Raw genomic sequence first — 25,934 nt, forward strand, 5'->3', positions numbered from 1 at the left:
ATTAACCAAGTATCAAACATAGTCATCAAACAGCAAACTAATTAAAACAGCTCGCTCAGACCAAAACCAGCTACTAAACAACCCTACTCACATCTCAGTCACAACATGTGATTTGCACGTGACTAATCACAACGCTCTTCCTCTCGAACAGTCGTCTTTAAACTCTGTCGAGCCAACGACTCGCGGCCCGTCGCGCGATAGTTCGTTGAGCCTTTTTATCGATAACCTGGGCCTGAGCCAATTATCCACCATATTCCGCTCTTCTTTGTGTTTGTTTATCGCAGAAAGAATCTGATTGCAAGTCTGTTGTCTGGTTGCTGCTGTACACTGCATGCAAGCATCTCCTGCGTCCTCAGGCATATTCTCAAAACCTGCCCCTCGCTCCTGTCCGAATCTTCCTTCGATCTAATCTTCGATCTCCACACTCCCACTCCTCCGCCGCCCACCCCGTTCTCCCCTGTGCCGACCCTGTCCTGATCTATATGCAATCTTGAAGCTTCTGCTTCCGTGTATCCACAAACATGCGCCTTTCTTACTCTTCACTTATTATCAGCAGTGAGGCGCTCAGTTTGCTCACCGGGTATGTCGGCCTCTTGTCTAGTGCGGTTGCAGTCTACTGCTTCAGATTCAATCAATTGCCAACGCAATCAATAATTTATTCATCTCTTGAGCCAATTAGCATCAAAATTACTGACCAATTCTCATAGATCAATATCGGTGGCTTGCTGGGCAATGGTTTTCTCTCCCCAGCTCTACGACATTGTACGTCCCTCCATCTCTCCACATTCAACTACAACAAAAAGCTAACCTACTACTCTTTACTATCCTAGTTCCGAAGACAAAACGCAGATAACCTCTCCGTCTCATTTCTCTGGCTATGGTTCTTTGGCGATCTCGCAAACATAGCTGGCTGCATCTTACAAGAAACCCTTCCGACTATGGTAATTCAATCCGATATCTACTTCCCCACGCTCAATTAACACACCTTCTTACTCTCAATCTCTCTCTAGACCATCCTGGCCGTATACAACACCCTCGCCGACCTCGTCCTGATCTTCCAAGCAGCCTACTACCGCCGCCGCCGGATCCGCCGCATATTCCAGATGTACTCCTCCAGCGAACCCTCGCGATCCAGCAGGAGCCCATCCCGATCGCAAGACGCGCTCGACGATTCGAGTGATTCCGAGGACGAAACAGCACAAGACGCCGAAGATGAAGAGAATGAGAACGAGGCGGACGAGGACTGCGAGTATTTCCAGAGCCTCGTGATTCCACCGCGACGGGTGTGGAAGTCGGGTATGCACCATCTTTCTATTTGTGTAGACTAGTTACTGACTGACTCTTGCAGCGTTTTTCAAATTTGGGATTATTCTCCTGATTGTCCTATCCTCGCTCATTGGCCTATACTGTGCCACAGATGGCCATCTCTACGACTCGCCTATGAAATACTACAACCCACACATCCCTCTTCACCCATACGGCCAACTATGCGGCTGGTTCTGCGCGTCAATATATGGTACTCCATCCTCTACCTTATTCTCTATTGCAACCCCGTTCTAACTCGTACAGTCACCTCCCGAATCCCCCAGATCGTCCTCAACTTCAAACAGAAATTCTGCGCCCGCACCTCGCTGATCTACTTCCTCTTCGCCTCGGGCGGTAACCTCATGTTTATCGTCTCCATCCTCGCGCTCGATAACAGCTCTCACTACCTACTCATCAACTCAAGCTGGCTCTGCGGGACTATCTTCTCGCTGATGCTGGATTATCTCGTACGTCTTGACCTTTTTTTTTGCTGCGGCGGTAGACTTGATAACTAACTGTCTTTGAACTATGTAGATCGTTTTCCAGTCATGGCACTACGACCCCGTCAGGTATAAACCAAAAGTCCAGCAACCGGCCGTCGCAGGCACCACCGCCGCCGACGACACAAAAGAGCAAATCGACGATGGCAAGAAGATCAAGTAGCGCACCTATCACCCGCATCCATCAAACATCAAGACATCAACATCAAGAATTCACATCCCTTCCAGACAAATTAGATTGGCTTTATATACGTCAGCATACCTAGATTTCACGCAAAGATATACATCCGTCTTTTCAAAAGCAGAACGCGCCCGACGATTATCACTGACGCCTACGTTCGACCACAACTTTACCATATCATTATTCAATACCTGAACTTGAACTACATAATCTAGACTATATCACGACCTCGCGCACACAAATCCCCGTTCAGTCTCTTGATACAGGCGGGCGAGATGTGAGCGGTATGGAACGTGTTTTGAGTATATTCATGATTTCTATTCAGTACATCTATGGCTGTAAAGAGAATAATTCCGCAACTGTAATTAGTCAAATCAATTAAATGAGTTTACGTATAATGCTTTCAGACTTACACGCAGCAAAAAATAGACTCTACAAAAAAATTAAGTACGCGCTTCTCTGCGCTGACGCGATATTCCCAAGCAGCCCGCGTGTCCAGAATTGGGAAGTGTGTAAACACATTCACCCAATCGCCCACATTTTATAACGCGCCCTCCGCTCTCTTCCTCTCTTCCCTCTTCCCCCCCTCTCTCTCACCCTCCCTCTTCTCCACATCTCTACTCCCCTGGTCTCTCAGCTTTCCAGCCTACTCAACTCTCTCAAAATGGTCTTGATCAAAACCACTCTCTCGGCCGCTGCCTTCGTGGCCGTCGTCGCTGCCGCGCCCTCCCCCGCCGAGCCCCGCTCGTCCACCGCCGCTGCCATGCGTCCCCCGACGGAGGCCTTTGTGGCCGGCCACCACGGGCATCATTTGCACCCGCGCCCCGTTGCTGACGAGAGAATCCATGCTCTCTTCAGACCGGATCAGCTTCCTTGCGTATGCAGTTCTTCCTCTCGCTTTGTGTAGATTTCAGAGCTCGGTTTCGAAACGGGCTGGTTTGCTAACGACTACTTTTTGTACAGCACGTGGCGGGCGTTGCTGCCTGCGTTCAGAACGTGGAGAAAGATCTCTTTGCGTGCAAGGACCACGACGTTAACTGCCAGTGCGAGGCGCTCATCCAGCTCGAGCTTTCCTGTTACGGCATCTGTCCCCAGTCGGTCAGTATCTTTCTACCCCCCCCCCGTCCCTAATCGCAACAGAGTATACTAACGCCGCGAGCACAGCAAATCCTTGAGGAAGTCGCGACCTCGATCTCCCAGGTCTGCAACAAAATCGCGATGGGCTCCGATGGCGTGATGTCGGTCTCGGATAATGACGACAAGATGCCGGACAGCTACGTCGCTGAGGAAGACAAGGCTCTTTTGGGCTTCAACGCCTCTGACCAGCTCGAGCTTGAGAGCTCGGAGGATGAGGATCTTGGACTTGGCGTTGATTCTGAGGAAGAGTCGGCTCCTGCTGAGGCTGCGGAAGAGAACTCGTCTGGCCCTCATGATGTTTCTGAGGATCTCGACTATGGCGTGCCTGTCTCTGAAGAGAAAGAGTCTGCCTCTGTTGGAGAGACTGTTGAGGAGTCTGCTGAAGAGCCTGCCGCTGAGCCTGCCGCTGAGCCTGCCGCCGAGCCCGCCGAAGAGGCCGAGCCCGCTATGCCCGCGACCGAAGCCGGCGCGGCAGCCATGTCTCCTGCCGCGACGCCCGCGTCTGAGCCCGCAGCCACTGTTCTTGTCGACGAGGCGCCTACCACCCCTCTTGCTGTGTTTGTCCCGATGACTACTGTTCTGACTGATTCTGATGGCCCTGTGACTGTTGAATACCCGCACCTCGCGTCCGCCACTCCCGCGCCTGTTCCGCGATCTGTTGCCGCCGACGACGACGCGCAGGCAATGACATACCCCAACGCGACCGCCTCGTTCACGAACGAGACCATGTATGATGCCGACGACGACGTCGACGCCGAAGACGACAGCAGCGACGACAGCTACGTGCCCAAGCGCAACAGAACCAAGACGCACGACCGCCCGCTGTTCATGAACCGCACCGCCAACGGCACGCTCGCGTACGACAACTCGACGGGGAACTACAGCAGCAACAGCACGCTACCGATCTTTGAAGGCGCGGGCGGGTCGAAGTACAGTTTCAACAATATGGTCGCGACCACGCTCTTTGTCGGCACCGTCACTTTTGTCGCGCTCGTCTTTATCTGATGAGGATGGGGTGTTGTTGCATCTTTTTTATTCCCTGTTGTAGAGTTTTGATGCTGTGAAGGCTTACCCATAAAGTTCTGTATATTCTTTGATGTTCTGCATTCGGACAGTAATAAATGATTATAAATATAGTACTATCGCCTGAGATGCTCTTAGGTATATCCCTCCGTTGACGCACGTAGCAATCAAATCCTTCACCCCACCCACGACACTTTCCTACGCGCTCCTACGTTCAGACTTCTTTGTATATATACGGTATATTAACACGACTAAAATCACTTTTATAAAACTAATGAAATAAAAAAAACACATTTTACAGATACCGCAGATGTTTGCTTTCCCATTTCACTTGCTTTCCCCCGCTCCTTCCCAGAAATACAAAAGAAAATTATAGATGCACGATGAAGATATAAAGAGAAAACGAGAGATAAAACTTTTGGAAAGATTAGATGACGCGAACTTTTTCGGCGGGAAGTGAGGAACACGAGAAGATGAGAGATGTTAATTTACACGTTCGAGGGGAGGGGGAGGAAGAGAATGTGAAGCAAAAGTGGTCAGAGAAGAGCGAGGTGTTCCAAACATTCGACTCGTTGGAGGTGTGGTGAGTGAATGAACAACTCGCTCGTCTTCCCCACCCAAAAGCAAACAAAAGCGCATAACAAAATCACAAAAGAAAAAACTCCAAAGAACGGCAGTATAGATATACGTACATGACAAACAATCACAAAAAGAAAATAGGAAAAAAGAAAAAAAATTACAGAAAAAAAGGAATTTTTGACGCCGTGGTCCCCATAAAGAAAAACATTAGTTGGAATTTTAGGTGCTTTTTTTGTTCCCTTTGTTTCTTTCGATCGATGCTGTGTTGAGATCATTAAATGCTGTGAAGAGAAGAGATGAAAGTTTTGAGGTGAGAGAATGTGGTGGTGAACTAGGCGTAGTGATTGAGCTTGAACAGCCTGATCTTGCCCGCTTCGTTTCCGGACGCAAACATCTCCGACCCGGCGCTGAACGCGGTCGCAGTGACCTTGCCGAGCGGGGTACCAGAGGTAGGCCAGTTCTTGAACACGGTTCCCGAAGGCAAATGCGCAAACCTGAACGCGTCTTTCTTTGCGCGCGAGGCCATACCGAGCATTTGTCCGTCGTGCGAGAACGACAGGCCCGAGATCGAGGTCACGAGCTGGTCGAGCGAGAAGGCAAGTTTCGGCTGATCGTCCTCCTTCTTGGCTGTGTCGTACACGTTTACGATTCCGCTCTGACTGCCGAGCGCGAGCCACTTGTCTGTAGCCGCGAGCGTCGTGATGCCGACACCGCCAAAGTCGGCCCAACGCGAGATGAATCTCCGTTCGGAGGTACTCCATTCCCAGATTTCACCGACAGAGTTTGCGATCGTGATGCGTCCGCCGTCGCTGCTCCAGACGAAATCCGCAACCGCTCCACCTTCGATCTTGGCGCCCGAGATCCACTGACCGTTGTTCGCGTCCAGTAAGTTGACCCAGCCGCCGGAACCGACTAAACCGATAAACCGACCGCAGGGCGAGAGCTTGAAACGTTCCATGCTTCGCTGACTCTGCTCGTGGCCGTACATGCGACTGATCTTGTCGATATTTCCCGACTCGAGGTCCCAGACATAAAAGTAGCGGCGACGGCCGCCGGCAAACACCCTGCGTCCGTCGGGATGGAACTCGGCGGTCTGGACAGGCGAAGCGCGGATGTGAAGAGAAGTAGCGAGCGGGTTGACTTTCCCGTCGACGTTGTAGATGCGAAGAGTCCGGTCGTATCCGGCCGACAGTAGGAGAGGGATGGAAGGATGGAAGGAAAGCGTCTGGATGGCGGCCTGCGAGGGCGCCTGCTGGTTTGCGTCGCGAAGGCGCGCGATATCGAGCAGACCGGGAGCAAGCAACTTTGTCTTTGCGTTGTCTGTATACCGCGCGGTGCTCTGCAGGATCTTTCTCAGAGGGTCGGCGGAAAGCGCACGCTCCTTGTCATCCTCGGCCTCGACGTCGTCGCCAGACGAGGTGGCGTCCTCGTCCGAGTCAACGTCTCTGCTCTTTCGCTTTACGGCAGGAGTGGCCCACTCCGGCGTCGGATACAGTCGCTGGAACTGCGAGCGAAGACGGGAGGAGTACTCGAGCCCGTCGACGACGTCGTCGTCCTCGGTCGCGCGCAGTTTCCGGAGCCGGTCGCTCGAAGCAAGAGATATGCTCAGCCGTTCGTCGTCGCTGTCGACCCAGGCAGGGGGTGGGCCGCGGTCTTTCTTTTGCTTGCCGATTGCTGTGGTGGTGATTGTTACATCCTGGGAGACAATTGCGTCGATTGTGGGATCGCTGAGACCATCGACGACGAAGAGCTAGATGAGGTTAGTGATATGAACTGACGACGAAATCTTTCGCCAGATGACGACAGCGCGCAATATGAAAAAAGTGTGATATTGTACTTACGTCGTCGTTGTTGACGTTGGCAAAGGTAGTGACACTATCGCCGGCCTTTGTCTGATCGGACTCATCCTCAAAGTCGTCAGACTCAGCATCAGCATCGTCGTCGCCATCGTCGCTGCCAAACTCGGGCACGGAGGCATCCTTCAAGCCGTCCTCGAAACCAGCAAGATCGCCAAAGACAGCGTGCTCGAGCGCGAGCTCAATCTCGTCTTTCTTGTCTTCCCGCGGCCGGTCGCCGAATAGATGTCTCTGCTTCTTGGGAGGCGATCGCGAGAGGGCGCTGCCGCTGACTCTTGATGGCGCCGATCGTGATAGCTGGGTAGCCATAGTGTAGTATGCTGACGGAGGTGGTAGTGAGGAGGGAGTGCGACTTGTAGCGCTGCTGGAGATTGATGCTAGAGCAAGCTGAGCAGAAGAAACAAGCGATGAGAAGGAGTAGAGTCAACAAGGAGGAAGAGGAGGAGGAGGAAGTAAATAAAGCGCGAGAAGAGGCGAGATGAAATATGTTTTGTGAAGGAACCGTCGAGCAGCCAAAGTTGGGAGAAACGAAAAACTTTTTTTATTTTTATTTTTATTTTTATTTTTTTTATTTTTTTTTTTCTTTGATGCTCTGATTTTTTTTAATTTTTTTTCCCTTCGCGATGCGCCACAAAATCCAAAATTCGATCACCGCCAGAAAAGAAGAAGAAAAAAAGCACCGGCCGGCAGCTCGAGCGGAGGATTCTGCTGCAAACAGACAAAAGCAGAAGAAGAAGAAGAAGAAAAAATTTGACGAGGCCCCACTCGGCTCTGCAGACAAACCCTGCAGACAGCTGCTGCCGTGCTTTTCCCTCCTTCTTTCGCTCGCGATGCGGCGGCCTGGTCGATCATCATTTATAGCGGTTTGACGTCACCCGCCTTTCCTCCCAGTCTGCTCTTAATCCGGCAGTAACCGAGATCACATGACATTTGTTACCCATCTGTGACTGTGTGAGTCGTTGTGAGCTACAAATCTTGTCTGCTGCTCTCCAATTCTTCTGGTTGTTCATTGTAGTTGCGACCAGCTATTATGTCTAAAATGTAGGCTCTTCCTTCTATTACCTTGTATTTTATATAACTAACTAACAAACATCGCAGCCTCGTCTTCGGAAGCGCAGGCAAGAACTTCAAACCCGCAATCGCAAAAGCAGCCCAAATCAACTCCTCCCCCGCAGGCCCATTCGACGCCCTCCTCCTCCTCGGCGACGCCTTCACGCACGACACCCCCGAAAATGACATCGACGACCTCCTCGCCGGTCGCATCGAGATCGCCTTCCCGACATACTTTTACTCGCACGACCACCTGCCGGTGAAAATCAGAAATGCTCTCGAATCCAGCAAAAACGGGCAGATCTGTCGCAACCTCATCTGCTTCGGCGGCTCCGGCGCCCTCACCACCGACAAAGGCGTCAAGATCGCCGCCGTCGGCCCGGGAAGCAGCATCTTTGAGATTGAAAAACTAAAGTCGCAAAAGAGCGTCGACATCTTCGTCAGCGCGCACTGGCCAGAACATATAACCCTGCTCTCCCCCGGCGCGACCGAGGCCGTCAAGAGCGTAAAGACCGACTCGCGAATCACCGATCTCGTGTCCTTACTCCAGCCAAGGTACCATTTCTCTCCGGGGAAACTGTTTTGGGAACGCGAGCCATACCGCAATGAGGGGTACATCAACCTCGACGGCGGCGGAGGCGAGCGGCCTACGAAGTTCATCTCTCTCGCACCGTTGGGAAATCCAGAGAAAAGCAAATGGTTCTACGCATTCAGCGTGTCGGTGCCTTACATCCCGCTCCCGCTACCCGACAACGCGACCGCGAACCCATACATCGAGGGCGCGAAATTAAAAGCAGCGCAAAAACCCGCCGAGACTCGTCGAGAAGCCATCGTCGAAGACGACGAAGACGATGACGAAGAAATGATCTACGGCAGCGGCAGAAGAGCTTCCAAACGAAAAGCAGACGACGACGGCGACAACAAATTCTCCCGCCGCGACACAAAGCGCCGCGGACAAAACTCGCGACCGCAGCGCAAACCAGTCGACGCCTCGTCTTGCTTCTTTTGCCTCTCGAACCCGCAGCTCGCGCAGCACTTTATCGTCTCGATCGGTGAGGAAAGCTATGTGACTACCGCCAAGGGACCGCTGCCGAAACCAGAGTCGAAGGGATTGGCGTGTCCTGGCCATGTGCTTATTATACCGCTCGAACACCAGCCTACAGTCGCGTCGATATCCGATCCTGGAACGCGAGAGAGATTGCTGGCGGAGATGAGTAAATTCCGAGCCCGCATCGCGGAGGCGTACGCCGAGCACGGGTACGGCGCTGTCGCGTTCGAAATCAGTCGCGAAAGAGGTATCCACTTCCATATCCAAGTGATTCCCGTTCCGACCGAGAAACTCGACCGCGTCGAGCAGGAATTCAGAACCGCTGCTGACGCGAACGGATACACGATTGAGAAGCACGATAGCAAAGACGCGGAGTCTGAGTCTGATGGTGATTACTTTAAAGTCTACCTCCCCGACAACAGCAGTCTGTACGTTCCACTCTCACCCGAGACGCGGTTCGATTTACAATTCGGGCGGAAGGTTTTGGCTACGGTTCTGGAGCTGCCTGATCGGGTAGACTGGCGGACGTGTGCGCAGGACGAGAAAGAAGAGGTCAAGGACGCCGAGCGGTTTAAGGAGGTGTTTAGCAAGTACGATTTTACCATAGAGGAGTGACGTGTACGATATAATCAAGATTATTCTATAGACTAGTATACACTCATATCTTAGACGCTATCATACAACCTTTGTTCGGAAAGAAATCACCGGAACTTTAGACACATCATATCGTTTCTTGAACTTCCGAATCGCCTTCTCCAATCCCTCTATCTTATCCCAGCTCGCCAACCTAAGCGGATCATCGCCCGCAAAAATCATCTCCACAATCATCACATCAACCTCATCCTTCACCACCCCAATCTTCACACGACTACTCCCCCCGCCATCCGCGATCCCCGCCGGAAACAGCTCTGCGAGCACGGTACCCAGCTTGGCGATATAGTACCCCCAAAACATGTACGTGTATCCTAAACTTCCCCTGCTCTCGCTCACGACCAAACTACACAGCCGGCCCAGCACGCGCTCGTCAAACACGTCGCCGCCCCACCGCTCGCAGAGGATGATTCCGATCAACGCCCGATCGACGTGCGAGAGACCGAACGCCTTGGCGAGCGGACCTGTGATGGCAAAGTTCAGCGCGGCAGTGGCTTGCGTGTCTTTGGAGTACGAGCCGTGCACGTAGAGCAGGTTTGCGATCGTCGGCGCGATGCGTTTGGTGATGTAGGCGGGGGTGAAGGCCGACATGGCAAAGTCTAGTAGCGTCGCGATTTTCTCGGACGCGGGGGTCGCGTACTCTATAGAGCTGCAGAGGAGCGGGTCTTTGAATTTGACGGAGTCGCTTAGTTTGGAGTAGAGATAGCCTTCTTTTGTGCCGCCTGATCATCAATGTTAGATTTGGAATGATTGCAGATATGAACAGTATAAAACTCACCCTGGCAAAAGTACGCTGATCCTAGTGCGGGAGCTGCCGAAATCAACGCCTGCATCAAAAAGAATATACTGGGCAGCTGCGACGCCCGCCTCTTTGATATACGAAACATATCCTCCAACCTACCCGCGATCTGCTCGTTAATCTGCCGCTGCGTGACCTTATCCAAATCCTTGAGCGAGCACCGATACCCGTTCACGATCGGCACAGGGTAATACTCGTCATCCGACAAGATGCTCATTGCAAAACATCCCAGTGCTCTGAACCCGCCGCCGGAGAGATAGAGGTTCGCTCCTTTCAGGCTGAAAGGGGGCTCGATCCGCCGCAGGGCAGAGGCAAACGCCTTGATCAGCTCTGATCTGACTTCGGAGTGCGACTTTGTCTTTGCGAGCTTGACAGAGAGCGCGGCGGCCCCATACGGCAGCGACACTGCGGTCTCGGAAATGGAGAGCTTGCCGCCCAAGGTCGAGACCCAGGAGACCTGGATACTGCCGCCGCCGAGATCCATGACGACGCCGTTGATCTCATGATTGGAAGCGGCGATGCCGAGCGCGCCGTACTTTGCCTCCATGCCCTGCGCTAGAAGAGAGACCGACCACTTATCGTTGACGGCCTTGATTGCCTGCAGCAGCTCACCGGAGTTTGCAGCGGTGCGAGAAGCCTCTGTGCCAAAGACCGACACGTTCTCAGAGCGCACGCCGAGCGCGCGGCAGACGACGTCGTACCGCCGCAGCGACACTTGGAGCCGTTCAATCACCAAGCGAGGGATGCGGCGGTCGCTAGAAGAGGAGAGGGCGTCGTAGAGAGAGATCTTTGCGCGGTCTTGGTAGAGAGTGGGGAGGTTGCGGGCGGTGTGGGGGGAGGAGAGGTCGGTGACGGTGAAGCGGACGGCGTTGGAGCCCATGTCGACTACGCCGATAAGCATTTTGGGTGATCTGGGGTGAAGAGCAGGTGAGACTGCGGTGAGTATCAGAGAAAGTAGCGAGTGTGGGGTTGCAAAGGCGGCAAGAAGAGAATGAGGCCTCTTGACAATAAAAGACTCTCGACAATGAACGAGATGGGAACGTAGTTGTGCGGCGCAGATGGGATTGGCCTCGCTTCAGCCCAGAGCCAGACTGACTACAGATGACAGGCTTCTCCGTCCGGCACAGACACTGCTCGCTAGGACGATAGCCAGCTGGCGACGGAGATTAGGAACAGAGGCGACGATTACGACGGCGGAGAGTATATACGGCTGCTATAGAAGGCAATTAAGAAAGACTGTTTGCAGCTACCGAGCGAGAAGCGATGCCACCTCATCGCTGCCCCTGCCGGTCGGGCCGACAGCGCGGCCAGGTACAGCAGAGTAATAGGCGAAGGCTATGAGGACGTTTATGACACGTCTGAATATCAGAGACGTGGCTTGAGGAAGAGTGTCAGAGGGAGTCATGAGAACATGTCCTGGCCGCAGCAGCAGACCTGAATGGGGCAGATGCCAACGAACGCCCGCAGACTCGGAAACCGGGAGCGCGCGTCTGCCTGCTCTGTCTCTACTGTGTGTGTGTGTGGTGAAAAGAGGTAGAGACGCGATGACTCGTTTACAGCAGTCTTTGAGTTGATGAGCCGATGACCAGATGACCCTTGGTCGTTAATCTCATCCTTCCCGCTGCTGTACACGCCCGCGGTTAGCCTCTCGTACCCAGCTTGGGGCATGCCCAGCTGCCAGAGAGTCTTTTATTTCATGAAACAGAAAGTAGATATAAAGCAGGCAGCGTGCACCCTGCTAGTAATCCGTAGACACATGGAAATATACCGTTATCCCGCGCACTGCAGTATGGATGCGCACGCGGCCATGGCGAACCTGAGCTCGGCCATCAGCTCTGCCATCTTTCAGAGATGGTGGGTGCGTCGTCAGTCTGATGATAGCGCGGAGGGCGGAGAGGAGACGAAGGCTGATATGCTCGCGGTATCTGAGCAGTCTGGAGAGCAAACTCGACAGCAGCCCGGAGAGCAGCCCGCAGAACAGCAGCCAAGGACAGTATCTCATCTTGAAGCAAGCCAGAGCCTGGATCTGCTCGACCAAGACGCAAGCGACAAGCTCGCCTGTCACTACGCGGGTGCTACAGTGATTACACGGAGATCCAGCTTGCGACGGCTATCTGAGCAAGGGCTGCGCACTGAACGGTGTACGCAGTAGCTGCTGAATCAGCGAGTATTCAGCTCTGTCATGTATGTGAAAAAAGCAATATCTATTCATCATGCTCTTATTGATCTAATACTAAGAACCGCAGCATCGCATATCTCATCGCAGCAGCATCATCTAATCAACCGTGAAGCAGAGTGAAGTAGCAGCCCGGCGGTGGTGACGTCAGTTCACGTGACGTGAGTGAGTCACGTCGGCACGATCCAGGTTGGCGTCGGTTACGGGGCGCTCAAGCCAACAGATCTGCCGCGCATCTGCTCCGCTTCCCGCTCTTATCGCGGGTTATTCGACAGCAACGAATACCGAGTAGAGAATACACAGCGCAGGATGTCGTTTCTCCAGTATTGGTGAGTTTGCTATTGTATTCGAGTCTTGTGTGCTCCGCTAACTCTCCTCCAGCACCGTCTGTGACAAGTTGCTCACCGTGCCCTCCAACAACATCCTCTACTGTTCAGAAAAGTACGGCTTCCCTGTTCACTCCATCACCTCTTCTCCTACTAACTTCTCTCGAACAGGTGCCGAATCACAGACGCAAGAGCACACGCCAGTCCCTCCTCGTCGCCGACCGCGACGCCCATCACCGCAAGCTTGCCCTACGCTCGCGCATCCGCACAACCACCCACCGCCTACTCCCTCCAGCACTCCTCCTCTCCCCAGCGCAGCCTGGTCGGCCTCGACGCGTCATATTCCTCCGCCATGCTCTCAAAGAGCTCGCGCATGCACCCCAACAGCATATACTCTGCCTCGCCGCGCTCGGTCGACCTCGTGTCCCCCATGCGGATACCGCAGCCCCCCGCGCCGGCCTCTGCCAGCACAGCAACGTCCGCGAGCGACGAGTTTTTCGAGTCGACGTTTGACGTCCCGTTCATGCTCGAGAAACCGAGACCTGAGCTAAACCTCGGCATTGGCTCTCCTCACTCCCGAGAAGGCGGACTGAAGCGGTTATTCCACTTCAGTGAGCCCCAGGGATCCTCCTAGTCTGCTCTGTACACTATCGCTCATTATCGCTCTGCCAGCAGTCGTTCATTGTAATCTGTATAGGTGCTGTCGGTGGACGGCCAATTTCTTTTTGTTGCTCAGGTTTTCAATCTTTTGGTCTAGAATGGTTTGGATATATAATACTAGATAACTACATAATACATTATACATAATACACAACACAACACATACAATCCGCATTGCACTGCACTAATAATACCTCAGCTTCTCCTTCTCAGCTTACGTCACGTCGACGCGCGGTGGTGGCCCGTTCTTTCGTCCCCAAAACACAACCTCCAAACAAACCACTTCGCTCCTTCAGCCTCCTCGACACCGGCCTCTTCCTCCCCGCCGCCCTTCCTTGCTTCTTCTCCGGCCTACACCCTCCTCGACCCCCCTACCGCACCCTGGAACCTCCTCCCAGACGCCCTCCCGGCCCATTGCCGCCATGACAACCGACGACGACGACCACCGCGACTCCGACGACCAGATCCAACAGCCGCTTACCGGTGCCTTCTCCAGCCGTAACCCGTTCGCGGACAACGCGGCCTTCATCGCGCCCTCCGCCGACACCGACCCTGACAGCGTCTATCAGCTTGAGGACGACCCATATGCTCGCGACCTTCCCTACGACCAGCACCAGCTGCAGCAGTCCGTGCCTCCCGCCGTCTCTGATCCGTTCGTAGACCCAGGCACCGCTTCCCTCAATGCGCGCGCCAGCACTACCATCGCGCCCTCTCCCGGCTACATCCCCGACGAAGACCTCAACTCCTACCAGCCGTACTACGAGGACCCGTTTGATGACAGTGCCGCTGCCGAGTCCTCCTACGAGGACAGCTCCTACGTCGCCGACATCTCCCGCCATCGATCTAAAAAAGTACCTGCCCCGGGAATCTATGATCGCATGAAACGGCGCATGGGTCTTGGCCCGCAGTACTCCGACATGGACCTGCCATTGACCGAGGCCGGTGCCGCGCCAGGAACTATCGACGGACGCCCGCTCAGATCGCAGCAGCTGCAGCCGACGACAACGGCCGCGACCGCGACGCCCTCGAAATACGACGATGCGGCTGGCGCCGGCGACTTTGATATCCGGCGGATATTCAACAAGATCCTGCGACGGAGCCCTGTCGACCCGTCGACCCTCGGCCCTCGAATCATTCATCTCAACGACGCGCCTGCAAACAAGATCAATGGCTACCTCGACAACCACATCAGTACTACAAAATACAACATCGCCACGTTCCTGCCAAAGTTCTTGTTTGAGCAATTCTCGAAATACTCGAACCTGTTTTTCTTGTTTACATGTATCATCCAGCAAGTTCCCGACGTGTCGCCGACCAACCGATGGACGACCATCATCACCCTCGGTATCGTACTCTTCGTCTCTGCCGTTAAAGAAGGAATCGAGGACGTCAAACGACGAAACGCAGACAAAGACCTCAACAACGCGCCAGTCCTTGTTCTCAGCAACGGCATCTTTGAAAACCGTCGGTGGGTCAACGTCGCTGTCGGCGACATCGTCCGCGTCGAGTCCGAGGAAAGCATACCTGCTGATCTTGTTCTCCTCGCGTCGTCTGAACCCGAAGGTCTGTGCTATATCGAGACCGCGAACCTCGACGGAGAGACAAACCTCAAGATCAAGCAAGGTCTTCCCGAAACCGCTGACCGCGTGAGTCCCACCGATCTCAGCAACATGAAAGGAACTTTAAGGTCAGAGCAGCCGAATAGCAGTCTGTACACTTACGAAGGTGTTCTCACCTTGGAAACTCCCAACGGCGAAAAAGAAATCCCGCTTAACCCGGATCAGCTTCTTTTGCGAGGCGCCACGCTGCGAAATACGCCTTGGATCCACGGCGCAGTCGTCTTCACCGGTCATGAGACAAAACTGATGAGAAACGCTACCGCCGCCCCGATCAAAAGAACGGCGGTGGAGCACATGGTCAATCTGCAGATCATCTTTTTGTTTGGAATCCTCATCACTCTCTCGATTGTTTCCTCGATTGGCGACGTAGTCAAGGAGCATGTGGCAGCGTCAGAGCTTTCATACCTCTACATTGAAGGACGAAATCTGGTAAAGCTGTTTTTCCAGGATTTCCTGACCTACTGGATTCTCTACTCCAACCTTGTCCCCATCAGCATGTTTGTCACCATCGAAGTCGTGAAATTCTACCAAGCCTTCCTGATCAGCTCGGATCTGGATATGTACTACAAGCCAAGCGACACTCCCGCCATCTGCCGTACCTCGAGCTTAGTCGAAGAACTCGGACAGATCGAGTACATCTTCTCCGACAAGACCGGCACGCTCACGAGGAATATCATGGAGTTCAAGCAGTGCTCGATTGCGGGAATCTGCTACGGCGACGATATCCCCGAGGATAAGCGCGCGGTCGAAGTCGATGGGCAGGTTATCGGTGTTCATAATTTCAGCGTGCTGAACGAAAACCTGGATACGCACCCCACGCGCGAGGTCATCCATGAATTTCTCACCCTGCTATCGACCTGCCACACCGTAATCCCCGAAGTCACCGCCGACGAGAAGATCAAGTATCAAGCCGCGTCGCCTGATGAAGGTGCGCTCGTGGATGGCGCTGCAAAGCTGGGATATCAATTCACCACCCGTCGACCAAAATCAATCACCGTCAGCATACGCGGCCAGGATTCCGAGTACGAGCTCCTCAACATCTGCGAGTTCAACTCGACCCGGAAACGCATGTCGGCAATTTTTAGATGCCCGGATGGGAGAATCAGGCTGTACTGCAAGGGTGCTGATACCGTGATTCTCGAACGCTTGTCACCCGGAAATCCCTACGCCGAGGCCACCCTACAGCACCTCGAGGAGTACGCTGCCGACGGTCTACGGACACTCTGTCTCGCTATGCGCGCGATCTCGGATAGCGAGTACGCCGAATGGAGCGCGATCTACGACCGCGCGGCGACGACGATGAACGACCGAAGCACAGAATTGGATAAAGCTGCAGAGTTGATTGAGAAGGACTTGTTCCTGCTTGGCGCGACGGCTATCGAGGATAAGCTGCAAGACGGCGTGCCTGATACGATCCACACTCTGCAAACCGCTGGAATCAAAATCTGGGTTTTGACTGGTGATCGACAGGAAACTGCCGTCAACATTGGCATGTCGTGCAAACTGCTGAGTGAAGATATGAGTTTGCTGATTGTCAACGAGGAGACAAAAGAGGACACGCGGAGTAATATCAAAAACAAGCTCTCTGCCATCAGAGGCCAGAATGCCGAGGACGTCATTCTTGACGTGAGTCACTTCTTGATCTATACTAATCTGTTGAACTAGACTAGCTAACTCATTCCTAGACACTGGCGTTGATTATTGATGGCCATTCTCTGGCCTTTGCACTGGAAAAGGATCTCGAGAAAGATTTCTTGGACCTTGCGGTGATGTGTAAGGCCGTGATCTGCTGCCGCGTGTCGCCTTTGCAGAAAGCGCTCGTGGTGAAACTCGTGAAGCGGCATCTCAAAGCTATCTTGCTCGCCATCGGCGACGGCGCCAACGACGTGAGCATGATTCAGGCGGCGCATGTCGGCGTCGGTATCAGTGGCATGGAAGGCATGCAAGCCGCGCGGAGCGCGGACGTGTCGATCGGCCAGTTCAAGTACTTGCGCAAGCTGCTTCTCGTCCACGGCGGCTGGAGTTACCAGCGGCTGAGCAAAGTGATTCTGTACTCGTTCTACAAAAACATCGCGCTCTACATGACGCAGTTCTGGTACGTGTTTTGGAACGCGTACTCTGGCCAGGTCATTTATGAATCGTGGAGTATTACTTTCTACAGCGTGTTTTTCACCGTCGCGCCGCCGTTCGTGCTGGGTGTGTTTGATCAGTTTGTGAATGCGAGACTGCTGGATCGGTACCCTGAGCTGTATCAGCTTGGTCAGAAAGGGACTTTTGTGAGTTTAGACGTTGATGTATTTTGACCGTGGGTGATGCTAACAACTTATTTACAGTTCAATGTGAGAACGTTCTGGGCCTGGATCTTTAATGGATTCTTCCATTCGGTGATTCTCTATATTGGAGGCATATACACCTACCGCGATGGTTTCCGCGAATCATCGGGCTACGTGGCCGGGCACTGGGTGTGGGGCACAGCTCTATACACCGCCTGTATCGTGACCGTTCTCGGCAAGGCAGCGCTGGTGACCAATCTGTGGACGAAATGGACCGTTCTCGCGATCCCGGGCTCGCTCATCCTCTGGCTGATTTTCTTCCCGATCTACGGCACCGTGGCCCCGCTGCTCAACTTTTCGATCGAATATAATGGCGTGCTCGGACATCTCTACACCTCGCTCTCATTCTGGGCCATGATCGTCGTCGTGCCCGCGATGTGCCTTCTGCGCGACTTCACTTGGAAATACGCCAAACGCATGTATTTCCCGAAATCCTACCACCACGTGCAAGAGATCCAGAAGTACAATATCGCAGACTACCGCCCGCGCATGGAGCAGTTCCAGAAAGCGATCCGCAAAGTGCGACAGGTGCAGCGCATGCGCAAGCAGCGCGGGTTCGCGTTCTCGCAGGCGGATGAGGGACAATCTAGACTTATTCGCGCGTATGATACGACTCAGGAGCGCGGACGGTTTGGAGAGCGGAAGACGCTGCGCAGGAAGTGAGCAGTATATCATTTTGGAGGATCTTGTCATAGTTATATGTGTTTTATTTTTCGCTTGGAATTTTGTTTTTTACCTTTTTTTTTTTGGCTCCTAAAATTGTTTTATATAGAGAATGGGAGGACATGTCATACCCTTAATTGTTTATACAAAAGATGACGAGCAATAAATAATGAAAAAAATGATGATGCCAAAAACATGTGCTGAACGGAAACTCCTTAACCCCGATATGCTTTAGCCCAGCATAGAATAGTCATAAAATGAGAATAGAAAACATTGGTTTGACGTTGCAGAGAGGTTATAGATATGAAACCTCAACTTCCTGCACGCTTTCCTCATTCTCGACCACGACAACAGTCTCGGCATGCTTAATCTTCACCGTCGGATGATTTTCCACCACGCCCTTCCTCGACAAACCCATCCATATCCAATTCACGGGATCAGCAGGCAGTTGGATCTCGGCCGTGTACTCCTCCACGAACTTGTGGTCGGCGGCCGTGACTTGGGAGTAGTAGCTGACTTCCGAGAAGATGGACGACGTACGCCAGAACGAGAGCTTTCGGAGACAGGCAATGACGAGGGAGGTCGCTTGGCTGCCGTTCAGGCAGTGCAGATATAGAGGCGCGTGGCTCTGGCTGATGATGATCTGTAGAGTAATGTTAGATTCGGCTGCAGAGGTGAGATTGAGTGAGATGGACGTACCTCGATGGCCTGCGTGACTTCCTTATACGTAATCGAGACGTCCTTCTTCTTTGACTTTGATGTCTTGATGTGCATCATCTCTATCCCTTCTTCCCTGCAAAACTGCTGGATCTCCTCAATCAACGGCTCCGGTGTCAGCGACAGTATCGTCTTTAATTTCAACCGCCGCAGGAACGGTAGATTCAGCTTGCGCGGATACAGGCCCCGGTACAGCTTCGGCTGCACGATCCCGAACCGCAAGGGCGTGACGAGCAAGGGTGGTCCGTCGGTGTCGGCTGTGCTGCTGCTGCTGCTGTTGCTGTTGCTATCGGCAGCCGCGGCGACGAGCATCGCGCCGTCTTTCTCTTTCAGCGACTCGCAGCTGGAACGGGATTGCAGAATCGGTGCGGACACCTCCATTTGTGTATGAGCACCCGCGCAGGAGCCGGGTCGGAGTCGCGGGGAGGATGCAAAGAACAGGCAGCGCTCGTTGTCGGTATCGTCCTCGCTCATTGGGGAAATAAGTCAAGTGCTTCTGGAGCATAATGCATTAGTCATACGTGAGGTAATATCCTGCACGTGATTAGATGTAGGGCTAAACCCTACACTGCCATGTAAAAAAGCAGTCACAGCGCAGTGGTCTGCGGCTGGTGCCCCCTCCGCCCGAGTCCTGCGTCTTAGGCTTCACGCTCGCTCTCGAATTTCACTCTTCAGGTTCGCCCATCAACAGAAACGGTAAGTGTCCTGATACTCCTTTGTCGCTGTTCAATACGATCGAATATTGAAGTAGGAAGCGGTTGCTAATAGTCCTTTTCTTTAGAATTCCACCCATACTACAAAATGTTGGTTATCACTCAAGTCATGATTGAAAAGCGATGGATTGTGTGTGCAAAGAAGGGCAGGAGTACTGACGAAGGATTGATATAGGACTAAGCGCACTAAGAAGGTCGGAATCACCGGAAAGTACGGTGTCAGATACGTAAGTCATTTACCTAGTCGTTCGAAGCAATCGTCCCGGAATCTGTGTCGCAGAAGCGCACATAGTACGGACGATGGCATGCAACAAAGGAGCAGCATAGTGACATGAATTGAATCATACAGGGTTCGTCGCTCCGAAGACAAACGAAGAAGCTCGAAATCCAGCAGCACTCGCGTTACCTTTGCTCTTTCTGCGGAAAGAACTCCGTCAAGCGATGTGCCACCGGTATCTGGAAGTGCAAGTCGTGCCACAAGACCATGGCTGGCGGTGCCTACACCCTTTCGTAAGTCTACCTGTGGTTATCATTCAGATGCCAATCAACGTCGAACACTGCAGAATGCTAACATGATGTTTAGGACCACCAACGCTGCCACCGTCAGATCGACTATCCGTCGTTTGAGAGAGTTGTCTGAGGTCTAAATGGGAAAAATAGCATGTGTTTTTGTATTTCATGTAGTATAAAAAAGGTTAGGGATCCCGTTGGGTAATGCGCACTTCACAAAATATACATTTTATAAAGAATCAGTTGAACAAAGGTGGTGTAGAGAACTGTAGAGTAGCTAGTGCTAGTAAAACTCTTACTAATCTAAGTGAATTCATGACATAATTCATGACACAGCAGCATAAACTAATTAATATTCCACGTCATCCACTTGTGGCATAACAATCACAGCGCCGCGGCACAGCTTCCAGACTATAAAGCCCTCCATCAGCTTCCCATTCATATCCTCTCCTTCTTCCTCTCTCCAAATCATGTCGCTTTCCACTACATATCAAGTTCTGTCTATCTTCTATCATGCTCATGGTCATCTTGTGACTCTCCCAGCAACCGCTATAAACTTTTCACACTTAAAAACGAACTAGGATTCGTTCAGAAATCGACAACAACATTACTCTTTATCGCTTAGGCGGGGAACATATGGAAGAGTACCCATGTATCATCTGCCTGCTGGGGCTCCCCACAGAGGAAGATCCCAGGCTCAAGCACGAGCTCGATGACAGTGCCGCTCCTGATGCGGTGTCGGACAGCAAAACAAATCAGCCCGAGGGCTCTGCCGAGTCGGCGGACGAGTTGACGACTTATGACGGTACGAACGATATCGCGCGTCTTGTACCTTGCGGCCACCTCCTCCACAACTCGTGTATAAAGATGTGGATCGAACAGGCAACCAGTAAGCAGCTTCTTGAGAGTCGTGTTATTCGGCCTTTTGCTAATCGTATACCCAGGCTGTCCCACCTGTCGCGCGAATTTTAATGTGATCGAGATCCTCCATACGATCTCAGGTATGTGCTATATGTACCAAATAGGAAATTCTGCTCTTGGCTCTAACACTTGCTTTTATCCAGGACCTACAATGGACTCATACGCCGTGGAGACAAAAGTTCAAACCGTCGATGCCGACGAAGCCTTTGACGAGTCCTTGCTCGATTTCGAAGACGACTCCGCCCCTTGTCTCTGCCTTGTTTGCGACTTTGGCGGCCGCGAGGACGAACTTCTCTTGTGCGACTCGTGTGATGCTCCCTACCATGCTAGCTGTCTGGGGATGGACGGCGTGCCTGCAGAAGCGTGGTATTGTCCTTCGTGCGTCGACAATCACGCTGTCACCGATACAGTCATGCGCGAGGCAAACACGAGATCGGCCAGAGCGTCGCGTCGCGCGCGTGCCAGTCGTGCTGCGCGAACAATCCGCACGCCGTCTCGACGCGCAGGGTCTGCTCGCGGCGGTGCGTCGACCACAGTCAGAAGCAGTCGGCAATGGGATCGCGCATGGCAGCTTGTCTGGGATCGTCTAAATCGCGATCTAGATGAACCCCAAGACGCTGCGGCTGACCAAGAAGTAGAAGCCACCAGCTCGCGGTCTAGACGCTCGAGACGTGGAGATAATCGTTCGCGCCAGCAAAGAGAAGCAGATGAGTGGCGAGTATGGAGTCTGCGGCTTCGCATAGCGGAGGCAAACGGTGGGTCGTCATACTTTCGAAGCACGGCGTCTTTGTTTTTCAATTCTGGCGCGGATGACGAGAAAGAGTCTCCGGAGATGATTGAGTCCTGGAGCATGCTCGAGCAAGCTCTCGATCTTGAGGAGTCTGCGAACCCCGCTGCTTCACCGTCAGACGGGATGCGTCACCGGCCATCGCGGACGTTTGCGGACTGGCATTGCAAACGTGGATCTACGGCCTCTGATCAAACAGTCAAGTCCGAGTCTCCTGACGCATCGAGGAAGTTCAAGCGGCCTAGAGTGTCGAATCGACGGAGCGAGCAGGGTTCCGAGAGCGAGGGTAAACCCTTGAGTATCGCCCCTGTCGCTCCTACTCCGGCTGCGGTGGCCTCAGTGCCGGTGTCTAGCGACGGACAATCCTTGATGAAGTCTTTGTTGCAAGATATTCGAAAGCCTCCTTCGCCTTCGTCGGAGAGCCATCCGGTCGGATTGGTCAGTAATGGCCGTCTACCGACTGGAGAAACGATGCTACCCACGCCACGGTCTATGTCCCCTCCGCCTCCTTTTGTTAGTCCGGTGTCGACACCTCGTAACATTTTCCGGTCACCGTCAGGGTCACCTGTGCTTGCGCCATCTCTGGGTTCGATACCTTCGCCTCCTGCTGAGCAGAAGTCGCCGGTGCTAGCACCTTCTATGTCACCGGTTCATCATAGCCGGTCTTCGCCTAGCCGAATGACACTGGCGCCGGAAACCACTGTCGTGTCTTCTCCCGCAGTCGCGATGAATGCGACTGCGTCGTCTCCTTCAGGGCAAGCAGGGTCACAGCTGACGCTCGAAGAGAAAACACAGATCCAAGAGATTGTGCGGGACGTGTTACGGCCGCACTACAAATCGGGAGATATCACGAAAGATCAATACACAGACATCAACAAGAGAGTCAGCCATGTGCTCTACGCTCTTATAATCCGCGACCGCGACGTCGGTCTGCACGAACAAGTGAGCGAGGGGTTGGAAGAGCGGAAGCAGGTGTGGATAAATGTTGCGAAAGCGAATGTGGAGAGCGAAGTTGTAAAGAATAAGGCGGGCTAAGATAGGATTGTACAGCTGGGTTGTTTTTTATCTGGGTTATGTAGGGTCTTTGTTGCATTGCATTGCGTGTATATGAGTTGGTCTTGCTTGGTGTTTGATTTCTTTGTATCTTTTTATCTGCTAATCATGCTGATCTCGTTTTGATTTCGTGCTTGCGTTGCTGGCTTGCGTAAAATGAATTCAAAATGTGGATTTCCAGCTGGGATGGTTATTTGTCAAAGGCGTCTATCGGTCTTGTCTTGTTTCTCTTGCTCTATTTATTCAGTTGTTGTGTCTTATGTTTGCTTTGGGATTCAACAGAATATATTTGCCAGTTTATTTCTTTCTTCTTTAATGCTGTCTTGATACTGTGGGTCTGATTACTGTGCTGACGGGTTTGCATTATCAAAGATTTCTGTTCTGTAGACTATTTACCTGCGCTTGCGTTCTGCTTTATGATACCCATGCCGTTTATACGAGTAAGAATGTAAGAAGATACACGAATGATCAAAACCCGTACTTTGCGCCAGACTCCTTCTTATTCCTCCTGCCTGACGCAAACGCCTCCTCCAAACTCTCCTTTTGCAAATTCGCCGACGAAATCAGCGTCCGCAGCTGATGCTTGCCCGAGCTGATGCCCTTGACCGGCTGCACGGTCTGCAGCGCGCCGGAGTCGCGCAGGTTCTGGTTGTAGCTGTATTGCTCGTCGACGTTGTAATCCACGATTTTGATTGGCGCGTTACGGTTCCGGTGGCGGCCTTGGAGGATTTGCAGGCCTTGTTCGGTCATGCCTGCTTCTTTCACGAGGCTGTCGATGCCTTGTGGAGCGGTGGTTTTGGGGGTGGTGTCGGTGGTGTCTTGTTGCGGTGGTGGAGATGCTTTGGCGGGAGCGGTGGGTTGACTGTCTTTATAGTCGATGGTCGGTAGTGGCGGCAGACTGCTTAGCAAAAGAGGCTTATAGACCCCCGTAGGCTGCGCAGGCAACGGTGGAATCCCCGTCGTCGTTGGTTTCTCAGGTTCAGCAGCCACGAGTCCTAGAGTACGATTCTCAAAGTTAGCGATGCTCAGATAGTCGTCAAGAAAGGTTTCAAAAGACACTCACCTAGTGAAAAACCAGAGATCTTGCTGGTTATCTTTTTCTTTCGCGGTTGCGTTTCTGAAGGCGCGGGTTTGCTGGAATCGACTTCGCTGGCGGATCGTTTGGTGCCGGTGGTGGTTGGTGAGGTAGATGCAGTGCTGGCGGCCTCCATTTTCCTGTCGGTCTCGCTGTTGCTTTCTGAATCTTTCGTTTCGCTCATGTTTGATGTGAGTAGTAACAAGAAACAGAGAAATGTGCTGATATAAAGAATCTCGAGATCTCTATCTCGGTCTCTGTTCTGCGATGGTCAAAGAGTGGCGAGCCGCATAGAAAGACCTAACCCGAAAAGACCGGACAAAGAAGAGATGAGAGACTGTTTTACTGGAGTGGTTATGAGGTTGACTATAAGAAGCTGTGTTTATTAGAATAGAAGAACAGATATACTCAATTGTCTTTGTATATCAGTACTATATATTCACATGGTAGCAGGCTAAGAACATATAACAGTCATCCATTACATAATCCAGGAGGTCAGGAGGTGGGCGGTTAGGGTGGTTAGGCAGGGGACCCGGGCGCGTCGAGGACACCTAAAACCAGTCAGTCTACTACGCCTTCCTCTTCTGTTCCTGTCTCCTCGAATCCCTGAGTCCCGGCCACTTCAAAAGCAGACGACACAGGCAAGAAAACACTATGATGATTGGCGTGCGATTGGGACAGATCATCGCGGGCTCAATTGCGCTGATTGCGGCGGCCGGCCGCGGCGTGGCTGCTGTCGACGCTGGATTGTCGTTTCCGTCGCCAGTGTCACCCGACAGATCTACGATTGCTGGTATGTCCTGTACTCAAGTCCTCTTCATAGCTGCTGTGGCTTTTATACTGACTGCATTGTGAAGGATGGGACAAGCATGGCTCCGTCAAGGCGGAATCGGATCGCGTCTTCCTCACCTCGCCTGGCGAGCAAGGCCAGAGCGGAGCAGTCTGGTCCCAGCGCGCGGTCTCGTATGCCGAATGGACCGTTGATCTCGTCTTCCGCGTGTCTGGCAGCGACCGGCCAAGCGGCGGCATGGCGCTCTGGTACACCGCCACCCGCGACGAAGGCCCCGTCTACGGCGCACGGGATTACTGGGACGGACTGGGAATCATGATTGACTCTATCGGCGGACAAGGCCACGTCCGAGGCCATCTCAACGACGGCTCAATAGGTTTCGCCTCGCTGCCGAATCCCCAGGCGCAAGCGTTCGACCAGTGCCAGCTGCGCTACAGAAACACCGGTGTGATGATCAAACTGCGTCTGACCGTCGGCCCTGCTTTGCTCAAAGTCGAAGTCGACGGCCGTCCATGCTTTGAATCGCACGAGATCCAGCTCCCGCCGAACTACTTCCTTGGAATCTCGGGCGCCTCGTTCGATAACCCAGACAGCTTCGAGATCTTCTCGCTCTCCACCTCGGGATCTGGCACCGCCTCGGCGCAGAAACCGCAGGAGGCCAAGCGCGAGCAGCAGCCGATTCGAAGAACGGGACCGCCTCAGCCGCCGCCTCAAAGACAGCCTCAGCGACCTGCTGTCTCGGACGCGAATTTACAGGAGATTGTAAGTGTGGTGGCTCTTTCGAGATCTAGGATGCATTCTGACTGACTATTTATAGACTGAGCATATTGCAGCGCTGCAAAAGCTTTTGGAGATGACTTCACAAAAGATTGTCAATCTGAGGGAAGACGTCGAGACTCTGCACTCAATCAAGCCATTAATAGAGCGTTTAGATCAGAAGATGTGAGTCAACCCCTGATAGTCATAACCACGACTTTCTCTATGCCTATAGTATACTGACATATGTGAACAGCTCACGCGTGGAATCAACCGTCGGCCGCACCGAAGCCCAATTCCACGGCGCGGCAGCAAACATGCACGAGAGCACAAAACAAAACATAGCATCCGAAATCACTCTCTTGACCGAGAAACTCGACAAATTCGACACGATCCTCAAAGAGCAGACCACCTCGCTCGTCGGCGCGCTGCCCGACACCGTCCGCGAGGCAATCGCAAAGGGCGGACCGAGCATTTGGGCGGCGCTCTTTGTCTTTGTTCTCATCCAGGGAGGGATTGTTTTGGCATACATTGTATACAAGAAGCGGAGGGAGGGATTCCATCCAAAGTATTTATAAGAGTATTTACAAGAGTGTTTGGTCATTAATTAGATGCATCTTCCTTTTTGGTTTTTATTATTTTTGTCAGATCTAATGAGGGGCTTATAAAGCCCGATCATTTTTTGGTAATGTGGAAATGAATAGCG

The 25,934-nt window shown here is 52.8% G+C and overlaps 12 protein-coding genes across 12 annotated transcripts; 8 read left to right on the forward strand and 4 right to left on the reverse strand.

The window, feature by feature from the left end:
- The first annotated feature begins 92 nt into the window (after nt 1-92).
- BZA70DRAFT_275285 (PQ loop repeat-domain-containing protein) lies at nt 93-2,384 on the forward strand. Its single transcript, XM_064912129.1, has 7 exons — nt 93-580; nt 708-762; nt 831-941; nt 1,011-1,296; nt 1,349-1,516; nt 1,570-1,772; nt 1,840-2,384. The coding sequence occupies exons 1-7, from the start codon at nt 522-524 to the stop codon at nt 1,966-1,968; spliced, it is 1,011 nt and encodes a 336-aa protein (XP_064769929.1). The 5' UTR covers nt 93-521; the 3' UTR covers nt 1,969-2,384.
- A 192-nt stretch (nt 2,385-2,576) lies between these two features.
- Nucleotides 2,577-4,236, forward strand: BZA70DRAFT_275289 (uncharacterized protein). Its single transcript, XM_064912130.1, has 3 exons — nt 2,577-2,863; nt 2,950-3,084; nt 3,151-4,236. The coding sequence occupies exons 1-3, from the start codon at nt 2,651-2,653 to the stop codon at nt 4,126-4,128; spliced, it is 1,326 nt and encodes a 441-aa protein (XP_064769930.1). The 5' UTR covers nt 2,577-2,650; the 3' UTR covers nt 4,129-4,236.
- An 820-nt stretch (nt 4,237-5,056) lies between these two features.
- Nucleotides 5,057-6,890, reverse strand: BZA70DRAFT_266296 (WD40-repeat-containing domain protein; the record flags this gene model as incomplete). Its single annotated transcript, XM_064911017.1, has 2 exons — nt 5,057-6,475; nt 6,567-6,890. 2 exons carry the CDS (start codon nt 6,888-6,890, stop codon nt 5,057-5,059), a joined length of 1,743 nt encoding a protein of 580 aa, XP_064769931.1.
- A 641-nt stretch (nt 6,891-7,531) lies between these two features.
- Nucleotides 7,532-9,463, forward strand: BZA70DRAFT_117599 (CwfJ C-terminus 1-domain-containing protein-like protein). The gene is made up of 2 exons (XM_064909477.1): nt 7,532-7,622; nt 7,680-9,463. The coding sequence occupies exons 1-2, from the start codon at nt 7,612-7,614 to the stop codon at nt 9,292-9,294; spliced, it is 1,626 nt and encodes a 541-aa protein (XP_064769932.1). The 5' UTR covers nt 7,532-7,611; the 3' UTR covers nt 9,295-9,463.
- BZA70DRAFT_275294 (Ppx/GppA phosphatase family-domain-containing protein) lies at nt 9,331-11,214 on the reverse strand. Its single transcript, XM_064912131.1, has 2 exons — nt 10,109-11,214; nt 9,331-10,052 (listed from the first exon to the last, which is right to left on the reverse strand). The coding sequence occupies exons 1-2, from the start codon at nt 11,028-11,030 to the stop codon at nt 9,355-9,357; spliced, it is 1,620 nt and encodes a 539-aa protein (XP_064769933.1). The 5' UTR covers nt 11,031-11,214; the 3' UTR covers nt 9,331-9,354.
- Nucleotides 11,215-12,540: 1,326 nt separating this feature from the next.
- BZA70DRAFT_275299 (uncharacterized protein) lies at nt 12,541-13,456 on the forward strand. Its single transcript, XM_064912132.1, has 3 exons — nt 12,541-12,634; nt 12,687-12,746; nt 12,803-13,456. Exons 1-3 carry the CDS (start codon nt 12,615-12,617, stop codon nt 13,263-13,265), a joined length of 543 nt encoding a protein of 180 aa, XP_064769934.1. The 5' UTR covers nt 12,541-12,614; the 3' UTR covers nt 13,266-13,456.
- A 55-nt stretch (nt 13,457-13,511) lies between these two features.
- BZA70DRAFT_246153 (phospholipid-transporting ATPase 1) lies at nt 13,512-18,089 on the forward strand. Its single transcript, XM_064910636.1, has 3 exons — nt 13,512-16,536; nt 16,596-17,186; nt 17,244-18,089. Exons 1-3 carry the CDS (start codon nt 13,714-13,716, stop codon nt 17,904-17,906), a joined length of 4,077 nt encoding a protein of 1,358 aa, XP_064769935.1. The 5' UTR covers nt 13,512-13,713; the 3' UTR covers nt 17,907-18,089.
- Nucleotides 18,090-19,081, reverse strand: BZA70DRAFT_275303 (tyrosine phosphatase family-domain-containing protein). The gene is made up of 2 exons (XM_064912133.1): nt 18,606-19,081; nt 18,090-18,549 (listed from the first exon to the last, which is right to left on the reverse strand). The coding sequence occupies exons 1-2, from the start codon at nt 19,002-19,004 to the stop codon at nt 18,202-18,204; spliced, it is 747 nt and encodes a 248-aa protein (XP_064769936.1). The 5' UTR covers nt 19,005-19,081; the 3' UTR covers nt 18,090-18,201.
- An 89-nt stretch (nt 19,082-19,170) lies between these two features.
- Nucleotides 19,171-20,085, forward strand: BZA70DRAFT_275305 (ribosomal protein, large subunit). Its single transcript, XM_064912134.1, has 5 exons — nt 19,171-19,319; nt 19,405-19,426; nt 19,512-19,563; nt 19,686-19,846; nt 19,920-20,085. Coding segments are annotated over exons 2-5 (279 nt in total). The 5' UTR covers nt 19,171-19,319; nt 19,405-19,424; the 3' UTR covers nt 19,984-20,085.
- A 39-nt stretch (nt 20,086-20,124) lies between these two features.
- Nucleotides 20,125-22,682, forward strand: BZA70DRAFT_117724 (uncharacterized protein). The gene is made up of 3 exons (XM_064909478.1): nt 20,125-20,735; nt 20,791-20,847; nt 20,911-22,682. Exons 1-3 carry the CDS (start codon nt 20,483-20,485, stop codon nt 22,587-22,589), a joined length of 1,989 nt encoding a protein of 662 aa, XP_064769938.1. The 5' UTR covers nt 20,125-20,482; the 3' UTR covers nt 22,590-22,682.
- A 179-nt stretch (nt 22,683-22,861) lies between these two features.
- On the reverse strand, nt 22,862-24,129 carry BZA70DRAFT_117801 (mitotic checkpoint regulator, MAD2B-interacting-domain-containing protein). The gene is made up of 3 exons (XM_064909480.1): nt 24,115-24,129; nt 23,671-24,058; nt 22,862-23,602 (listed from the first exon to the last, which is right to left on the reverse strand). Exons 2-3 carry the CDS (start codon nt 23,864-23,866, stop codon nt 23,076-23,078), a joined length of 723 nt encoding a protein of 240 aa, XP_064769939.1. The 5' UTR covers nt 23,867-24,058; nt 24,115-24,129; the 3' UTR covers nt 22,862-23,075.
- On the forward strand, nt 24,102-25,930 carry BZA70DRAFT_117728 (concanavalin A-like lectin/glucanase domain-containing protein). Its single transcript, XM_064909479.1, has 4 exons — nt 24,102-24,475; nt 24,540-25,234; nt 25,290-25,414; nt 25,485-25,930. Exons 1-4 carry the CDS (start codon nt 24,337-24,339, stop codon nt 25,804-25,806), a joined length of 1,281 nt encoding a protein of 426 aa, XP_064769940.1. The 5' UTR covers nt 24,102-24,336; the 3' UTR covers nt 25,807-25,930.
- Nucleotides 25,931-25,934: the final 4 nt, after the last annotated feature.

Source organism: Myxozyma melibiosi (genome assembly GCF_037950935.1).
Source record: "Myxozyma melibiosi strain Phaff 52-87 chromosome Unknown BZA70scaffold_2, whole genome shotgun sequence".
Taxonomy (NCBI): domain Eukaryota; kingdom Fungi; phylum Ascomycota; class Lipomycetes; order Lipomycetales; family Lipomycetaceae; genus Myxozyma; species Myxozyma melibiosi.

Excerpts from the sequence above, each read along its gene's own strand:
- BZA70DRAFT_275285 (XM_064912129.1), top strand. The coding sequence starts at position 522 with ATGCGCCTTTCTTACTCTTCACTTATTATCAGCAGTGAGGCGCTCAGT. Across the intron at positions 763-830 it reads CTCCCCAGCTCTACGACATT|TTCCGAAGACAAAACGCAGA; the intron begins GTACGTCCCTCC and ends TTACTATCCTAG. Across the intron at positions 1,773-1,839 it reads CGCTGATGCTGGATTATCTC|ATCGTTTTCCAGTCATGGCA; the intron begins GTACGTCTTGAC and ends TGAACTATGTAG.
- BZA70DRAFT_275289 (XM_064912130.1), top strand. The coding sequence starts at position 2,651 with ATGGTCTTGATCAAAACCACTCTCTCGGCCGCTGCCTTCGTGGCCGTC. Across the intron at positions 2,864-2,949 it reads GACCGGATCAGCTTCCTTGC|CACGTGGCGGGCGTTGCTGC; the intron begins GTATGCAGTTCT and ends CTTTTTGTACAG. Across the intron at positions 3,085-3,150 it reads ACGGCATCTGTCCCCAGTCG|CAAATCCTTGAGGAAGTCGC; the intron begins GTCAGTATCTTT and ends CCGCGAGCACAG.
- BZA70DRAFT_275294 (XM_064912131.1), bottom strand. The coding sequence starts at position 11,030 with ATGCTTATCGGCGTAGTCGACATGGGCTCCAACGCCGTCCGCTTCACC. Across the intron at positions 10,053-10,108 it reads ATCAGCGTACTTTTGCCAGG|GCGGCACAAAAGAAGGCTAT; the intron begins GTGAGTTTTATA and ends ATTGATGATCAG.
- BZA70DRAFT_275299 (XM_064912132.1), top strand. The coding sequence starts at position 12,615 with ATGTCGTTTCTCCAGTATTG. Across the intron at positions 12,635-12,686 it reads ATGTCGTTTCTCCAGTATTG|CACCGTCTGTGACAAGTTGC; the intron begins GTGAGTTTGCTA and ends ACTCTCCTCCAG. Across the intron at positions 12,747-12,802 it reads ATCCTCTACTGTTCAGAAAA|GTGCCGAATCACAGACGCAA; the intron begins GTACGGCTTCCC and ends TCTCTCGAACAG.
- BZA70DRAFT_246153 (XM_064910636.1), top strand. The coding sequence starts at position 13,714 with ATGACAACCGACGACGACGACCACCGCGACTCCGACGACCAGATCCAA. Across the intron at positions 16,537-16,595 it reads CCGAGGACGTCATTCTTGAC|ACACTGGCGTTGATTATTGA; the intron begins GTGAGTCACTTC and ends ACTCATTCCTAG. Across the intron at positions 17,187-17,243 it reads TTGGTCAGAAAGGGACTTTT|TTCAATGTGAGAACGTTCTG; the intron begins GTGAGTTTAGAC and ends ACTTATTTACAG.
- BZA70DRAFT_275303 (XM_064912133.1), bottom strand. The coding sequence starts at position 19,004 with ATGGAGGTGTCCGCACCGATTCTGCAATCCCGTTCCAGCTGCGAGTCG. Across the intron at positions 18,550-18,605 it reads AAGTCACGCAGGCCATCGAG|ATCATCATCAGCCAGAGCCA; the intron begins GTACGTCCATCT and ends ATTACTCTACAG.
- BZA70DRAFT_275305 (XM_064912134.1), top strand. Across the intron at positions 19,564-19,685 it reads GAAAGTACGGTGTCAGATAC|GGTTCGTCGCTCCGAAGACA; the intron begins GTAAGTCATTTA and ends TGAATCATACAG. Across the intron at positions 19,847-19,919 it reads GGCGGTGCCTACACCCTTTC|GACCACCAACGCTGCCACCG; the intron begins GTAAGTCTACCT and ends CATGATGTTTAG.
- BZA70DRAFT_117724 (XM_064909478.1), top strand. The coding sequence starts at position 20,483 with ATGGAAGAGTACCCATGTATCATCTGCCTGCTGGGGCTCCCCACAGAG. Across the intron at positions 20,736-20,790 it reads GTGGATCGAACAGGCAACCA|GCTGTCCCACCTGTCGCGCG; the intron begins GTAAGCAGCTTC and ends TCGTATACCCAG. Across the intron at positions 20,848-20,910 it reads GATCCTCCATACGATCTCAG|GACCTACAATGGACTCATAC; the intron begins GTATGTGCTATA and ends GCTTTTATCCAG.
- BZA70DRAFT_117801 (XM_064909480.1), bottom strand. The coding sequence starts at position 23,866 with ATGAGCGAAACGAAAGATTCAGAAAGCAACAGCGAGACCGACAGGAAA. Across the intron at positions 23,603-23,670 it reads GATCTCTGGTTTTTCACTAG|GACTCGTGGCTGCTGAACCT; the intron begins GTGAGTGTCTTT and ends ATCGTACTCTAG.
- BZA70DRAFT_117728 (XM_064909479.1), top strand. The coding sequence starts at position 24,337 with ATGATGATTGGCGTGCGATTGGGACAGATCATCGCGGGCTCAATTGCG. Across the intron at positions 24,476-24,539 it reads CGACAGATCTACGATTGCTG|GATGGGACAAGCATGGCTCC; the intron begins GTATGTCCTGTA and ends TGCATTGTGAAG. Across the intron at positions 25,235-25,289 it reads ACGCGAATTTACAGGAGATT|ACTGAGCATATTGCAGCGCT; the intron begins GTAAGTGTGGTG and ends GACTATTTATAG.